The 14,259-nt window shown below is 38.8% G+C and overlaps 1 protein-coding gene across 1 annotated transcript in view; it reads right to left on the bottom strand.

The window, feature by feature from the left end:
- Window positions 1–12,547, bottom strand: part of HNRNPLL (heterogeneous nuclear ribonucleoprotein L like) — a 41,903-nt gene extending 29,356 nt beyond the window's left edge. Inside the window, exons 1-2 of the mRNA XM_037806780.1 lie at window positions 11,747–12,547; window positions 4,891–5,009 (exon numbers count right to left, since the gene is read on the bottom strand). Coding sequence (XP_037662708.1) covers window positions 4,891–5,009; window positions 11,747–11,932 — 305 coding nt within the window. The 5' untranslated portion in view covers window positions 11,933–12,547. The remainder of the gene's footprint in view (window positions 1–4,890; window positions 5,010–11,746) is intronic.
- Window positions 12,548–14,259: the final 1,712 nt, after the last annotated feature.

Here is a 14,259-nt window from a genome sequence, read left to right as displayed (position 1 = left end):
ATATCCACATCCAGTTCCCTATACAAAAACCGACTCAAAATAGATCACAGACCTAAATATAAGAACCAGGTCCATAAAACTCCTAGAAGAAAATGTAGGGGAGAACCTTCAAGATCTTGTGGTAAGCAATGGTTTCTTAGACTTTACACTCAAAGCACAAGCAACAAAAGAAAAAAGATAAATGGGACCTCTTCAAAATTAAAAACTTTTGTGCTTCAAAAGACTCTGTCAAAGAAAAAGCAACCTATTCAATGCAAGAAAATATTTGGAAACCACATATCCAATAAGGATTTAATATCTAGAATATATAAAGAAATCCTACAACTAAACAATCCAATTAAAAAATGGGCAAAAGACCTGAACAGACATTTCTCCAAAGAAGATATACAAATAGCCAAAAAGCACACGAAAATATGCTCAACATTCTTAGTCATCAGGGAAATGCAAATCAAAACCACAATAAGATACCATTTCACACTCACTGTATGGCTACTATTTTTTTTTAATTCATTTTTATTGAGATACATTCACATACCGTGCAGTCATACAAAACAAAGCATACATTCAATTGTTCCCAGAACCACCATATAGCTGTGCATCCGTCACCAAAATTAATCTTTGACATTTTCATTACCACACATACAAAAATAGTAATAAAAATTAAAGTGAAAAAGAACAATTAAAGTAAAAAAGAACACTAGGTGCCTTTTTTTTTTCTTCCCCCATTTTTCTACTCATCCATCTATAAACTAGACAAAGGGGAGTGTGGTCCACATGGCTTTCCCAATCACATTGTTACCCCTCATAAGCCACATTTTCATACAATCGTTTTAAAGATTCATGTGCCCTGGGCTGCAGTTTGATAGTTTCAGGTATCCACTGCCAGCCATTCCAATTCATTAGAACCCAAAAAGGATCGTCTATATTGTGCATACGAGTGCCCACCAGAGTCACCTCTCGGCTCCCTTTGGAATCTCTCTGCCACTGAAGCTTATTTCATTTCCTTTCACATCCCCCTTTTGGTCAAGAAGATGCTCTCCATCCCATGATGCCAGGTCCAGACTCCTCCCCAGGAGTCGTATTCCACATTGCCAGGGAGATTCACTCCCCTGGGTGTCAGATCTCATGTAGCAGGGAGGGCAGTGATTTCACCTGCCAAGTTGGCTCAGCTAGAGAAGGCCACATCTGAGCAACAAAGAGGCACTGGGGAGGAGGCTCTTAGGCACAACCACAGGGAGACCTAGCCTCTCTTTGCAGCAACAGTTCTCCCAAGGGCAAGTCCTGTGGTAGAGGGCTCAGCCCATCAAACCACCAGTCCTCTATGTCTGTGAGCACATCAGCAACCATCGAGGTGGGGAAGCCCAACACCCCCGCATTCTCCACCAGCTCCTCAAGGGGTGTATGGCTACTATTTTAAAAAGGAAAAATAAGCTTTGGCAGGGATGCAGAGAAACAGAGCACACATTCATTGTTGGTGGGAATGTAAAATGGCGCAGCTGTTACTGAAAACACTTTGTCAGTTCCACAGAAAGTTAAGTATAGAATTACCATATGACCTGGCGATCCCACTCCTAGGTGTATACTCAAAAGAATTGAAAGCAGGGACTCAGATATTTGCACACCAAGGTTCACAGCAGCATTATTCACAATTGCCAGAAGATGGAAACAACCCACGAGTGAACGGATAAACAAAATGTGGTGTGTGTGTGTGTAATGGAAATTATTCAACTGTAGAAAGGAATGAAGTTCTAATACAGTAATAACATGGATAAACCTTGATGACATCATGTTGAGGGAATTAAGCCAAACACAAAAGGACAAATAATGTATGACCTCACTGATATGAAATAATTAAAATAAGGAAACTCAGTGTCAGAAACTAGAATACAGATTAACAGGGGCTAGGATGGGGGTAAGAAATGGGGAGTTAATTCTTAATTGGTACAGAATTTCTGTGTGGATGGTGTAAAAATTTTAGAAATAGACAGTGGGAGATCAACATCTCCCACAACACTGTGGGACAACATCATCTAGCACAACACAGTGAATGCAACTGACATCACTGAACTGTTTATTTGAAGTGATTAAAAGGAGAAATTTTACATTGTATATATGTCACTAGAATAAAAAGTAACAACAACAAAAAAAACCCACAGGACTACAGAGAACCCTAATGTAAACTATGGACTACAATTAACATGACAATTACAATAATATTCTTTCATCAACTGTATTAAAGGTACCACACTAATGCAAAATGTTAATGATAAGGGAGGTATATAGGAACTCTGTATTTTCTGCATGATTTTTCTGCAAACCTACAACTTCTCTAAAAATATATATATAACATATATATGAAATATATATATGAAGAAATAAACTAGAAGCTCAGACTTACAAGTGAAAAAAGAATAGCATCATATGAAGATGGAGAACACATCATATGGGATAGAGAAAGAAAAAATTTGAATGCCACAGGTATTTCAGAATGTGCTTAAAATGTATGGCACAAAATATTAAAAAAATCTTCTAAAAGCATTAATAAAAAGCAATAATAAAAGCATTTATATTTTTGGAAAGCCAGAGAGATAAAAAGATAAAGAAACAAGGACATGGTAGGGTTAGTCTTTCAATATTGAAAAATGTTTACTAATTTTTAAATAAAAATAGGTGGCAACAGCTTTCATTACTGCACAAAGCAGTAGGTTCAAAAAATTTCCTTGTTTTAAAACTTTAAACTAGTATAGCTAATCACTACCAAGCCTCTTCTCTTTTAACAGGGAGGAAAAAAGTACTACATAGCATAAATTAAATATTCTTTTATGGTAATACATAAATACACCATAGAATAACGACAAAAAAGGTAAAAAAAATACAGCAATATTATTAACCTAACACAACCATTCTTAATACTTTGTTATACTTTCTCATGAACTTCTTTCCCATGCATCTAGTTTTCAGATATAAACTTAGGACATATTTAACTTGGTAATCCATTTTTTAAATATGAGCAGTTTCTATATAATCTTTATAATCCCCCAACCCCATTAGATACATAGATGGATAGATGGATAGACGGATGGATGGATACATGGGGATAGATGACGGATGGATGGATGGTAGGAAACCCATCCTGTAAATGTGACATTTTGAAGCAAAGCCTCTAATGGGGGCTGTTCATGGTTCTTTCAGCTTTCATAATAGCCACCTCTTATTCAAGTCATTTCATATAATTGAAACTATAATTGAACTTTTTTATGCCAATTAATCTCTTAATTATACACTATTTTTCCCAATTATTTCATGACTTTACTACCCACAAAACTACCATGGCAGAAGTATGTACTATGCAAATTAACAAAATGACTTTCCTATATGGAAGACTTTATCATGGACTAAATATCAGTCTAGAGTCTGTTCTATTTCTTTAATCCCCAACATTCAGTTGCCAGTCAGAAGTAACATCAATATACCAAAACAGTTATTGTTTCCCTAAAATTTCTATCTGTATTTGTTAATCATTTTGTTTTCTGACATTTGCCTCAGTATTTCTTGACTAAAAAAAAGTAACTTAAAAAGCCTTAAATATATAAGAACAGAAGTAAAATAAAGCAGATTATTTTTATAACTAATAAACAAACAATGCTTTATATAACTCCATGGGACAACGCACTACTTACATAACCATTAGAAGGTCCTTATGGTGTGGGATTAGTCTAGCGCCAACACACAAGTCTAAAGTAAACCTAAGGAGTCTGCCTCAACATATAACTCTCCAAACAGACTCCAAAGGACGGAGAATTGATATACGCATCTCAGTGATATATTAAGAGTTTTTCTACGTCTGTTTGGATTCTCAATTTGTATCTCCAAGGACAAACAATATGAAATACAGAAGATGAGGGCAAAGGGTTTGCCAAGTCATCCACCTCTTAATGATGTCAATGAAGAAATTAATAAAACACTGCCATATGGAAGGTGTCATCTAACATTATTTCTCCTCCTTTGGAACAATGATCCATTGCTGTGGGTTATGTGTGAGTACTCCGTCACTATCTATTTGTGTAGCATCCTTTAAATACTTTAAAAAAAAAAAATTTCACATACATTTTTTATTAAACTGAAGCAAGCAAGCTATCTCAGCAAATAAAAAGTTGAAATTCTTCTCTAGTTTATGTACTTCAACTTGGTTTGTCTCAGGTGCCTATAGCAAAAACCTCTAATCTAGTCATCAAGGAAAAAATAACAAAATAAACTCTAGATTATCCATATAAGAGAGCAACAGCCAGGCAACCTCCAAAAATAATTTAGAAAGAATTTTTAAGTGGCTATTGTTGGCAGCAGATTCACTTTTCTAATTATATTTCAGTTAAGTCAACATTCTCAGGCACACACCAGCTGTAGGAAGATGAAGTAGAAACAAAAGGAAGACAAGTTAGGATGAAGCAATGGCTCATGATCTGTAAGCACTCTCAGCAACAAGCTGCTAAGCAAATGATGTCTACCTTTGATCTATCCTTTCTTAGTTGCCAATAATTCCAAATATTCCAAAACAAGCCAACAAAAAGGCATTAAATACCACATCCTGAAACTCTGAAGATGAAGGACATAATGAACTAATCGGTTTAAAGCAGTATTTGAGAAGGAATAATGGACCCATTTGAAAATTGGATGAAAAATGCAATTTTACATTCTCTGGTTGGGGAGTGAGAGGTAATCATGGACCCAGAAAAGTACTTCTATGTATCACCCTGGGAAGGTTAAAAATAGCAGATTTTAAAACATTCCAAAGAAATAATCATAGACAAACTTATGTCAAAACATCAAGGCTTGTAGCAAAATGTTGTACCATACTGTTTTCAATCTGCATAATGTCCCTACTGTCCTTACCATATTGTCCCAAATTTTTCAAGAGCCTCCACAAGGTCTGCTTCCACCACAGATTCACAGAGTCCTCGAACATGAACAACAGGCGAAACAGAAACTTTATGATGACTTCCACCTGCCTCCTAGCAAAAGAAAATAATTTCCAGTTAAAACCTTTAAAGCCTAAGTTGCATCTTTTAGTAAATTCAACTCTGCAATAAAAAGCAGACATTGAAAAAAATCCCAAACCAAACTGCCAATTCACTAGTTAGCAAAAGGACTTGAAAGCAAAATCAATTACATTTGGTTTAAAATTTTTCATTTCTGTAAAAAAGGAGCTAGCTTCCTATCTCAATAGGAGGTACAAATCACTTCTTTAATAACTTAATTCTATTTCCAAGAAAATCTTAGAAAAAAAAAGATACAAAGAATATGCTATGACTGGAAATATATCTTCCTCTCATAATTTCATAGTTTTTCTGGCATAAAATCAAAATTTCTCATCCTTTCTGTAGCCTGTTTTATTAAAAAAAAAAAGAAAAAAGAAAAAAAAAATCCTAGGGTTGTTTCCAAACATAAAACTAATTAATATTAAAGATGCTTTTCTCAAACTATGAAGCTTAGACAGTTCTCTATCCCTCTTTTGCCCAAAATACTAACACTCTTCTTATATTAATATTTTATCTCTACCTATACTATATACTGGTGATAAAAATTTGAAATTCTCTGTGCAGCTTCTCTTTTACCTACCCTTAAGATTACCTCTTCTAAGCATCATACTTTGCATCTGATTCCTAAATTGGCAGACAAATTAGTATTGTTTATCCCATTCATATATTAATACTGTGATCATGTCTTCTCCAGACTAAGGAATCTTTCTAAAATTTTCTCATACAAAAGACCTAATGTTCTTTCCATTTCAAATATTTAGTTAACTAGACTTTCTCTTGATCTATTACAATTATTAATTATCAAACTGAAAACAATATTCCAGGTGAGTATCCAGTAAAGGAAGGTGTACTTGCAATGGACACATACATTTTTAAAAATTACTTAATCCCTTCTCTAGGTAAATTGGATCAACCATAATGGAGATATTATCCAGTACCCACTGCAGGCTCTAGTACGAATACAGTCATAACAACCATTCCAAATGCCAGCCCCTCAAAGGTTATCTGAAGGATGAACTCGAATAATATTTATCTTAAACACTAACTTTGCCTACTGCACATTGGCAACTAGGTTCCACTGAAAGGAAGGGAAGCTCAGGGGAGTATAAATCAAACTCCTATTCACCATTAACACATCTTTATATAATAAAGCAATTAAACTGTAAACTCACAAAAGACAGGGACAATGTTCTTAAGCTTTTTTTGTTTTCCGACATCTCCATGCACACCACGTGCTCAACAACTAGTGAATGACTTTTCCTACTATCCTATAATTATGGGATTGAAAAAGATGAACTTCAGATTCATTAATTCACTCTCCACCCCCACACACATACAGATAGATCCACTACCAAACAATTATCTAGTATATCCTTAAACACCTACAATGACAGGAAACACACGTGAGACAATCCATTGTATTTTTAGAAAATTCTTCGTAATATGCATCTAAACCTGTCTTCCTGTAGTTTCATATCCAAAATGGCCTTTGGAGTCAGATCATTTGAATTCTTGTTTGGACACTTACTTGCTCAATGATTTGGGGGCTAATTTAACCTTTCTGATCCTCAGTTTCTCTTTAAAAAAACAACAAAATCCTTATCTTCCAAGATTACAATAAACAGAACATATATAAAATGTCAAGCACAGCGGTAGAAACAGCTACTGAACAAGAATTCAATAAAAGTTAGTTAGCACTCTATACCCCCCATCTGCATTTCCCTCCTTCACATAATAATCTTCTAATTACTTGTAATGATTTCTTCTGTCACACCTAAGTTACCCTTCACGCTGAATATCCCCAAGATTCTTCCACCACTCTTTTTATAACTTGATTGCAAATGCCTTCTCCATCTGGTAACCTTTCTCTGGATACATTAGAATTTATCAACGTAGTGCAAAGAAGTAAGTACAGTATTTCTAGATATAAGATCTTCTCCCTTACTTTAGAAACTTCATGTACACCAAGGACAAATTAGTTTTAAGGGGCAGCTGCAAATACTATTCTAACCCATACTATGCTTAGAGTTAACTTACATGAAATCTTCATACTAAATTAAACAACTATACCTCTTCACATGGCCTTTTCTTTTTTTAAAGAAACAGTACAGCAGACCCAAAACATGTGAGAAACATTGTAACTTTCCTGTCCAAAGTTGTTAGGTACATTTGAGCACATAAGAAAGACTAAAAAGAAGCACATGACTCAAATAACTTTTTAAAAAATAAGTTTTATTTTTTTGCTGAAGTAGTAACTATTTGGTTTTGCCTACCAAAATCCCTTCCCTCTTCTTCTAGTGAAGAAGAAGAAAAAATAACTTTCTCAAGTCCACTGTTACTTTAATAATATTCCCAATCACACAATCATGCCTCATCAATTTCAGAGGTTGCCCAGTGATTAGCTGAAGAGAGAAAGGGAAATCATGACCTAAAAATCATTGTTTCTCCAAAAATGGTTGATCTGAGGGGATAAATATGGGCAATGGGAGTGGGAGGATGTTTTCTTGATTTAGTAAGTGTAAGAACATACACCTACCTTCATCACTACCATAAAGAATGAAACCAACATAGAGGAAAGCAGAACTGAAACATACAAGAGACTCAAGTCCCTATGATAGCATCTCAATCCCTGGATCCAGCCATGCCTGAAACTAGTGCCACAACTTGCTTTCCCAGTGACATTGGCTAATAAATTCTCCCTACGCACTTTTTGTTGTGCTTAAGCTCATCTGAGTTTCTGTGGCTGCAACAGCAAGCCCTGAAAGTTATATTCAATTTCATGGAGCAAAAAAAAAGCACTAAATTATGTAGACTCACAGATTTTTAGATATGGAGTATTTTTTCACTATTGTATCTCCATCACCTAGAAATAGAACCTAGCACATGGTAAGGGCTCAAGCACTATTTCTCAATGAGTTAAGAGGTCAAAGGAAATCTTCCAATCCAACCATCTCATGTTGAAGCAAAAAAGGTTAAGTAAGTCACATAAGGTTGAAGCCGATAAGGTTAAGTCACAAAGCTTGCTGGTAGCAGAGCCAAGACACTTGTCTTGATTGTGCTTCTCATCCTATTAACAGCTTTTTTCATTATATGTAATGACACCAAGAAAGTCACTCATTAAAACCAAAAGATAATAAAATCTACCACTTTTCACCTCCTTCCCCAAACTAGTCCTAAAAATAAATAATCCTCAAGCTACCACAGCAGTTTAGCTAGAGGAACAAAGGACACTATCTCTATAAAAGCCTCAAACTCTGGCAGTTACCTCTGGGGCACACATCCTTGAACTCTTTTATTCCCAGGAGCACAGATACTATGCTCACTTTACCTATGGGAGCTGAGCTAACAATGAGACCTCATCCCATCTCCCACCCCACATTCATCCAATAAAGCATCATAATGTTCATATAATTTCTGTAGTTTAGATCACCCAAGTCTAAAGTACATCTTGAATTCAAACTGGATTTACTCTACCTAATAGCTAATTCTTTGTTTGGAAATTCTAACATTACATTTTTCTCTTGGCATTCTGCCATCCTGCAAGTCTATATATTAAAAGTTGAGAAACAAAATTTTTACCTCATCAGCAAACAAACCATTATAACAAGTTCTGACCTCCCTGTTTCCTCATCAGCAGAAGAGAATAAAATAAAAACTCAAAAATCTCCAAAATGAATTATCACTCCATAATTTTTACTACCAGCCTTCATAAAAGCTCATCTTTTCTACATAATCTCCCAATTCAATTTCTCAATTGGTTTTGCCAAATAAAGCCCTAATATTCAGAAGTCAAGCTGCTTTCTTAAAAGCAGATACAAAATTTCACTATTACTATAATCTTGAAGGTCGTGCCTACTAAATTTAAGCACACCATTTGATCCACAAGAATAAAGTAACTGCATAATACAAGGCACAAACCTCCATCATCAAGCCTTGTTCCACAATGCAAAGTGAATCTGAACAACACTGGGAGTTTTTGCTCTTCAAAGCAAGTGCCAGAAGATACGTATTTTAGGATGTCTCATTTCTCACATCCAAAGTACTAACTCTCCACTTCTCTTCATACCTTAAAACATCATGATCATTCACAATGATCTATTTGCCTTTAAGTTAGGAACATTTGTAGAATGTTCTTAAATACTTTAGTTATGAAAAGAAAGCAATATAAATCTCTGCATTCTTACTTTGCACTTTACAAACTTCCAACTAGAGTTGAAGATTGTCCATCACTGTACCTAATCTCCATTTACTTTGTTTGAACACAAAGATTTTTCTCCTCTGTGCTCAAAGACCACTGAAGCTGGGCCAAACTTTTCAGTTGGAATTCCATATTTCTGGTGATGAAAGACTAGACTGGACCTATCCAATGAATTCCTATCCCAAGAGCAGGATTTTATTATGTGCAGGTTTCCATAGTCGCACAGATTTCAAAATAGTACCAAAAATTAAATGAAGAAAAAAATTTTTTAAAACAGGAAAAATAAGCCTTCATTAGATCTTGTTGCATTAATATTGGCTCTGTCTTAAAAGCAATTCACCCTCTCCCAAGAAACATAGCAGTAAGAAAACAAAACTTAGAATTTACTATTCAATCTGCATATATTAATTCCTGCCTAATCACAGAGCTAAAACTTCAATACAGAAGGCATGTGGTTCAACTTTCCTGTTTTGGAGACTTAAGGAAGAGAACTTAAAGTCAGTTAACTAAGAAAAGAAATTAACTGACCTTCTCAAGCACACAGCTTGCAGGCTAAGACTATATACTCCTGACCCTCCCCAAGCCTAGCTTAAGTGCTAGTTCCACTACTACACAAACCAATTTGGATATATAAATTACATATTATTTTCCTCCCAACAACCAAAATAATAATATTGGCTTAATACTTTAACAAAAGGTTTTTTTATTTTTAAGTTTTACAAACTGAATTAAGTATCCTCCCAAGACACTTAAAGGAAGACATATCAACCTGCTGCACAAAAAACTAGAGCAAAACTTTTAGCAAAAGAGGTGCACTAATCCAGTACATTTAAATATGGGTTCTAATAATCCTGTTTCCATAATCTTAAAGACAATGAAATTGGCTTTGAACAGATACTTCCTAGAAAGAAATGCATTTCCTTTATTCACAGTTCCAAGTTATATTTTGAATACTTCAAATAGCCAAGCCCCAAAATAAAAATAGCTAATACAAGGGGTGACAGTGTGATTGTGAAAACCTTGTGGATCGCACTTCCTTTATCCAGTGTACGGATGGATGAGTAGAAAAATGGGGACAAAAACTAAATGAAAAATAGGGTGGGATGGGGGGGATGATTTGGGTGTTCTTTTTTATTTTTATTTATTCTTATTCTTTCTGGTGTAAGGAGAATGTTCAAAAATAGATTGGGGTGATGGACGCATAACTATATGATGGTACTATCAACAGCTGATTGTACACCATGGATGACTGTATGGTATGTGAATATATCTCAATAAAACTGAACTTAATTTAAAAAAAAAGTAATAGCTAAGCTATGAGGAAACTATTTTCTTTAGAGGAACAAAATGTTCCTTTTTCAAATGTGCTGTCACTTTACCCATCACATTATCGTATTTGGAAACTCTAACACTTGGAACAATTAATCGTACGTTTTTACATAAAAATTCAAACAACAGCTACAAGGCTTCTAATTTCCCTTTTATAAAAGGAAATGTCAAAAGCGTTTTAATCTAACAACAGGATATGCTTACAGTTTCGTAAATTTCGGTTAAAGTTTGCTGACTTAATCACAATTAAAATGTGTTAAATGTTTAAAGAACATCTAAGTCATTAAAACAGTTAAAGTACACCAAAAAAGAGTGAAAGTATTTGCTTTGTTTGCTTTGTCTCCTTAAAGTCTCCATCCAACTAAAGCTGAAAAACTACTTGCTGTAGATAAAATAATTTCACATTCCTTCTGCCTCCAACTAACATTTTCGACGAGAGAAAGAATTTAGGAACGTGTGTTTAATGCAGTCCTCGGTTCAGTTCCTCCTTTTGTGGGGCAAATTTGGAGTAAACTGCCAAAGAAAACGGAGTTGCTTTTAAGATTTGTTCTAAAGTAAGGGTGTACTAACACACCTACCTACACATTTTTAACTGAAGAGCAAAAAATTGTACTGAAACTTTGTGGCAAAGCATGCAAGCCATGCCTGCAGAGTAAAAATTTTTTAAATTAAGCCTTCAGGAAGACTAGCGTGAGAGTCAGGGCGTAATTTGTCATTTTGTGACCGCGCTCAAGACGCAGGCAAAAGGAGCCCTCGGAGAACAACAGACGCAACCATCCTGCGATCGTGCGAACTGCGCCGGTCGCACCAGGGCGCCGATGCTGCGGGCAGAGGGACTTGAGGGAGTCGGTAGTCCAGACGTCGGCTAGCACAGGGTAGAGTCAAAATAACGAAGGGAAAATTGCGTACTGAAGTCCCGCAAAGCGGAAACTACACCTACCCGCCGCCCACGCCCGGCGACCCTCCCCAAGTTCAGGGCCCCAGGCCAGGCCTGGGCAGCGTTCTCGCTCTGGATGCGGGAAAACGAGCAAGCAAAGAATAAAAGCCCTAAAGAGGAAAGCCGCCGCTTCCCAACCCCGTCAGCACAGCAGAAAAGGGAAACGAGGCGGGTAAGAGGCCCCCAGGCCCTGCTTCCCGGGAGCCACCAGGCACAGCGTTCAGGGAGCCGCGCTTTGTTACCTACCGGCTGTGAGAAGCTCCGGCCACCGCCGCCATCGCCCCCGCCACGGGGCGTTGCTTCCCGGCGGTTCTCGCCTTCCTCAGCCGAGTAGTCGATCTCTCCCTCCTCGGTCTTGAGGCGCTTGGCCTGACTCTCGTATTCCCGGTCCTCCTCATACGTCTCTCTGGGGGAGGAGGAGGAGGAGGACATGGCGGCGGCCGGAGGGGCCGGCAGGCAGACGGGTGGGGGTGGCGGCGAGGCGCGGGCCTCGGAGGCCGCCGGCCAGTCCCGGCCGCGGGCAGCCCCTCTGAGAAAGCCTCTGCGGTACAGCCGTCCGCAAGGTCCGTGCGCCCGGAAACCAGGGGAGCCGAGTGGGTGCGGAGAGCGGGCGGGATGACGGTGGCGCCCCGGGAAGAGGTTCAGGAGCGACCGCTCCCCTTTATTACAGACACAACATTCAGCCTCCCCCCTCTTCCGTCTCCGCTCCCAGCCCAAGGGAGCGAATCTAAGGATGGGGACGCGACCGTAGCTTCCGGTCTTCCCTCCTCCCCTAATCCGCTCCCCGCCGCCCAAACCGAGCCTCCGCGCCCGCCTTCGCCGCCGCCGCGCAGGATCAAATCCAGTCTCAAATCCAGTCTCAAATCCAGTCTCAGCCCGCGGGAAGCGCCCCCAGCCCAGGTTTCCCTCCCTATTGGCAGGGAGAAAAGTCGACCAGGCTCTCAATTGGCTCTCAGGGCTGTTCGTCAGAAGCTGCCCACCGCCCGGCCTCGCCTCCCCCCTCCCTGAGCTCTCTGAACTTGCCGCTGGCCTACGAGTCCTGGCTGCGCAACGCCCGCCGCGCGCCTCCCGGGAGCCGTTGCTGCCCGAGGCCGTTAGCGCTGTTAGGCTGCCACCTTAGGCGAGGCGAAGCGAATCGCGGAGGGAACTGCGACCGGCCCTGAGGCGTGCCGTGGGCCCGAGCTGCGGGTTTTAACCGCCCTCCCGCTAATTTAAATGTTTTTATTCTTCAAAAGAGGATGAGGAAAACCTGTAAAATCCTTGCACACAACCCACCACCTCACCCCCAAACACACACACACACACACACACACACACAGACACAGACACAGACACACACGCCCTAAAACTGCCGGGGAGGGTCGGGGGAGTAGGAACCGTGAAATTAGTTTCCCCGCTCTGTTCTGTGCGAAATCTGACAGAACTGTCTCCCCGCCTCTAACAGGATAGTCAAGAATAGCGGCCAACATTTACTGAATGCCAGCAAGGTGCAAATCTGTAGAAGACGCTCCACACGGGCTAATGTTAGTTTGCTCACTTACACTCGGTTGTAATTTGGACGTTCTTTAATGACAGTTATAGGGTCTTGTCTAAGTCCCTGCTCCAACTAAACGTGTTTTAATCCTTCGTTATAAAATCTCATCCTTCATCCCAACCCTGTCTCTTCTGCACGATCTGTTTCAAGTTATCAGTGATTTTTTTATAGATAAGAGAACCCATCAAAATTCTGTTTGGCCATCGGACCACAGCTCACTTCCTCTGTGGAGCCCTGGGGACTCTTTAATCTTGTAGTTGCTTGTTTCTTGTACTCTTTTTGCAGTCCTCCCTCTTAGGATTTTCTGGTTTAAAGACTAGAAGCGCCTTTGGACAAGAACAGTGCTCTTCCCATCTTTCTAAATCCAGTATCTGCACAGTCCCCAGCACAACTTAGGTACTTAAAAATGCTGAATGAGGGTCCTTGAGAAATAAAGGTCCAGTATTATTTCTGGAGAGAAACTGGCAAACCTGTACTGCAACCTCCTTGCCCTCTATTATAGCCCTTGGAAGACTGCCTGGGCTCAAGAGTCTCAAGTGTTTGGACCTGGTCCTTCAGGTGCTTACCTAGATGTGAGTCTTCCTTTCTAACCGTGTGGACTGTTTCCTCCCTCAGCCTAGTTCTCTTTTCCTAAGTTATTTCCTCTGAAAAAGACTTTTTATTGCTGACAGTGCTTCACCATACACTGTTTTGTACTTTATAAATTACACTGCCTTTCATTTGGAATCCAATTGCAAGCTTTTTCACAACACTGTACAGCTATAATCAAATTTGTGTGCAGCTGCAGGTGTACACTGACAAAATAGAACTAAAAAAAAACAATAGAAATTCATTTCAAAATTAAGATAAAATGGAAGTGGACAGAAGAAACACTGATGAGGCAGCTGCAGAGCAAGCTACAGATGAGGAAATGTTCTTGGCAGAGCATTGGGAGGGATGTGAGAATCGGAGGGCCTTATACAAACTTTCCAAATATTTTTTGTGATGATGAGAATATTTTAAATTCTCAAAGCCCTGCATTCAACCCATGGGTAGGTTAAGACAGGTTAAAATGCTGCTCTCATACCAATCAGTAAGGAAACCTAGCCTTGCCAAACCAAGGCTGCTGTACTAAGCATTTACTTCACTAAAAGTAGGTACAAGTCAATATGCATCAGAGTTAGGCTTTATTCATTTTCCCAATAGCTCAAATCAAACTGAAAAAACATATAATGAAGAAGTAAAA

This window comes from Choloepus didactylus, chromosome 17 (genome assembly GCF_015220235.1).
Source record: "Choloepus didactylus isolate mChoDid1 chromosome 17, mChoDid1.pri, whole genome shotgun sequence".
NCBI lineage: Eukaryota > Metazoa > Chordata > Mammalia > Pilosa > Megalonychidae > Choloepus > Choloepus didactylus.
The sequence above is the reverse complement of the archived record's forward strand: the minus strand, read 5'-3'. Positions and strand labels throughout refer to the sequence as shown.